Below are 3,369 nucleotides of genomic sequence, written 5' to 3' on the forward strand. Positions count from 1 at the left end.
CACCACAGCAACCCAGCACAGTGTCATGGATGGCGGCACTGCCCGGAGCCAGAAAAAACAGCAGAAAGTGCCTGGTTTGGACATGTGCTCATAACTGCAACCCAGCAGAGAGTAAACGTGGAAACGTCACACAGAACACTGTCTTACTTGCAGGGGGCGTAGGTAGGCTTTTCACCTTTCCAGTGCATTAATGGCAGAAGGACTCAGTTTCCTTTAAACGGTATTGAATTATAAAAAAGCCATGATCCTCATCTAAGAGAATCTGTAATGTGCCTTATTTTGTGCATCTACTCTTTCTTGTGCCCTATATAAGAATACAACTGTTAGCACCAGCAGACAGATAATTGCTGCCCTGCTCAGTACATGATGATAAGAGCTGGGTGAATGCCTCATTATATGCAGCTCATAGAACTGTTAGGTTGAAAGGGACCTCTGGGGAACACCTGGCCCAACCTCCTGCTCGAGGTAGGCCAAGTTGGATAATGTTGCTCAGGGTGTCCCTGAGTTTTGAGAATTCCCAAGGGTGCAATTTCTCTGTGCAATTTGTTTGCAGATTTCTGTTTACTAATGTTCCATGTTTGCCACAAAGGCCAGATTCCATAGGTTCATTCCTTTTTATATCTTAAAGAACAAGTGGGTTGTATGGGTGCCTTTCAGTTTGTAGATTGTCCACAAACTTCTCTCCTTCTCCCCCTCCTCCGAAAGAAAAGAAGAAATGTACAGATGTTTGTAAGAGAAACTTTGAGAGGAGAAGGAGAGGTGAGCATACCTGGGAGGGGCAACAGCTGCAAACAGCAAAACTGAAATTGTGTTTGTGAGCACTTCTGCCCAGCTCTGATCATAACGTCTACTTACATGGTGTTACAAAGTCTGATCTGTGCTTTCGTTAGCTCGGTACCAGCAGTGGGCGAGGGGCACCCACAGGCAGATGGCATCCTGCACTCCAGCCCTCCTCACCTTCCACATGGGAGTGTAGCAGCTTTGAAAATGCAGTCCTGTAACTTAAACCAAGCTGCCTGTCACTCAAGCCAGAATCAGCTGGGCTGGTTTTGGTTCTTAGCCAGTAGGTTCTAGTAGTCTCTGTTGTCTGCATTTCCAACTGAAGAGAGCACAGCTGTAGTCAGCTCCGGTGTAGACAATCAATCGGTAACTTACAGGCTTCAAGCAGACTTCTTCTGCAGCCCTCTTGAGAAAATGCGTGTGCTTGTGGGGTAGAGGACACAAAAACTCGCTTCCCCTCTATAAAGACGACTGAGGTCAGTCCTTAAAACATGCCCAGAAAAAAACACATATTTTAAACAGTATGTGAAATAGCTGCCACGTTTTTGTGCGGTACCCTGCTCCCTCAAAATAAGAAATTAGGGTGGTTGTTGGTTGTTGTTGTTTCTTAAATGTTAATGCAGAGGAGCTTTCTGATGCATTATGATGGACAACCATTGATGTATCCCCCCCCCCCATCCACGACAAGATGTTTCATTTCTTATTCAGGTGGGCATGCAGTTCTGCTTCCAAGGCCATCTTGTCAAAGGTGCGCACGTTCGTCTCCTCCCGTACCTTTTCCCGGACATGAAAGGACGCCCGAGCGACAGACCTGGCATTTTCTAAGACAGTCTTCTTCTCCTTGAAGATCTGCTCGCTCCTCTCCAGCTTCTTCTCTATAGAGAGGAGGATCTCCCTGCGCCGTAAATCCTCGTACTGTTCCACCTTTTGCTTGTTCATCTTCTGCACTTTCTCCTTCTCCAGACGGCTCAAGACCACCTTGCGGGCTTTTTCTTGGACGACCTCTTCGGCCACCTGGGCAGCATGCTGGAGCTTTCTCTCTGTCTCTCTAGCCAGGGCCTCCAAGTGCTCCTTCTGCTCTCTTTCCTTCTTCTCTGCTGCCAATTTGGCTCTCTGGATCTGCATGTCCTCCCGCCTGGCCTTCTCCCTCAGCTCTTGGTTCCTCTTCTCTACTAGCTGCTCATACTTCTCCTGAGCCTTCGTCAAACTCATCTCCAGGGAAGCCTTCAGCATTTCCTTCTCTTCTGCCTCTTGCTTGGCCAGTTCCTTGAGCAAGGCCTCGTGCTTCAGCTTCTCTGCTTGGTTGAGCAGTTTCTTCTCCTTCTGCAGCTGCACCTCCTTCTTCAGCCTCTTCTGCGCGGCCATGGACAGCTTCTCTTGCAGGAGCTGCTCCTCTCGCTCCCGGTGCTCCTTTTTGCCCTCCTCCCTCGCCTTCAGGTTGTGCTCTTGATGGAGCTTCTTCTGCTTGTCCTCCTGGGTGGCCCTCTCCAGCCTCTCCCTCCGCAGCCGCTCCTGCTTTTCCGCTTGCTCCCGCCACCTCTCCTCACATACCAGGCGCTGCTTCTGCTTCAGCAGGGTGGCTTCCTCCTGCTCCTGGCTCAGCCTCCCCCGACGCTTCTCCACCTGGCTCTCCCACATCCGCTGGCCCTGCAGGAGGGCCCTCTGCTTCTCCTTCTCTTCCTGCTCCTTCCGCTGCTCCGCCAGGCGCCGCTGGCTGTCCCACTGCAGGTGGGCCGCCTGCCGCTGCTCCCGCAGGAGGCTGGCCTCCTGGTGCTTGGCGATCATCAGCGCCGCGATCTTCTTGTCCCTCTCTGGCACCTCCGAGAGGCCCTTCCTCCTCTTCACCTCCTTGACGATCCTCTCCACCCTCTGGGCCGTCTGCGGCGAGTGGCTGAGGTCGCCCAGGCTGAAGCTGCGCCCCAGCAGGGTCCCATTGGTGGCGGCGGCGGCTCCCCCCCGGCCCCGGCCGCCCCCCTTGACCCCACGCTCCCGCAGGCTCTCCCCGCTGTAGGAGGACGAGGCCCCCGACTCGGAGGAGGTCTTGCCCCAGCTGCCCTCACGGCGCTTCTGCAGCGAGTCCAGGGAGTGGCTCTTGGCCTTAGCACCGCCCGACGCCCCGACCTTCGCCCCGCCATGGGGCCGGGGCGCGGCGGCGGCAGCCCGAGGGGTGCCGCGGACGGCGGGCGAGGGCGGCAGGCTGCCGAGAGGCGCGAGGATCCGCCTCTTCTCCTCCCGGATAATCCTCTCCCGCTCCTCCCGGCACTGCTGTAGCTTGCGGCGGCGCTCCCGTTCGTAGGCCTCGTAGAGACCGGCGGCCACCCGCATGGAGCGCCCGGGGGCCTCCCGCAGCAGCTCCCCCAGCGCCCGCGGCAGCAGCTCCACCGGCCGCACGGCGCAGCGGGCGCAGGCCTCTAGCGACCGCGGGCTGGTCAGCACGTACCGGCTGCCCTCCGCCGCCGCGCAGTCGAAGTTGTACAGGTCCAGATGCAGCAGCGGCGACTGCTCCCCGGGACGGGCCGGCTCTCCCCCCGCTGCCCCCCCGGGGGCCGGGCAGGGCTGCGGGGGAGGCTCAGCCGGCGGCTCCACCAT

General features: G+C 56.7%; 1 protein-coding gene across 1 annotated transcript; it reads right to left on the reverse strand.

Annotated features, from left to right (window-relative positions):
• Positions 1-1,473: 1,473 nt before the first annotated feature.
• Positions 1,474-3,369, reverse strand: CCDC177 (coiled-coil domain containing 177). Its single transcript, XM_009954308.2, has one exon. The coding sequence runs from the start codon at positions 3,367-3,369 to the stop codon at positions 1,474-1,476; it is 1,896 nt and encodes a 631-aa protein (XP_009952610.2).

This window comes from Leptosomus discolor, chromosome 3 (assembly GCF_034619465.1).
Source record: "Leptosomus discolor isolate bLepDis1 chromosome 3, bLepDis1.hap2, whole genome shotgun sequence".
NCBI classification, from domain to species: domain Eukaryota; kingdom Metazoa; phylum Chordata; class Aves; order Leptosomiformes; family Leptosomidae; genus Leptosomus; species Leptosomus discolor.

Bases quoted from the DNA above. Each gene is read 5' to 3' on its own strand.
- CCDC177 (XM_009954308.2), bottom strand. From the start codon at position 3,369: ATGGTGGAGCCGCCGGCTGAGCCTCCCCCGCAGCCCTGCCCGGCCCCC.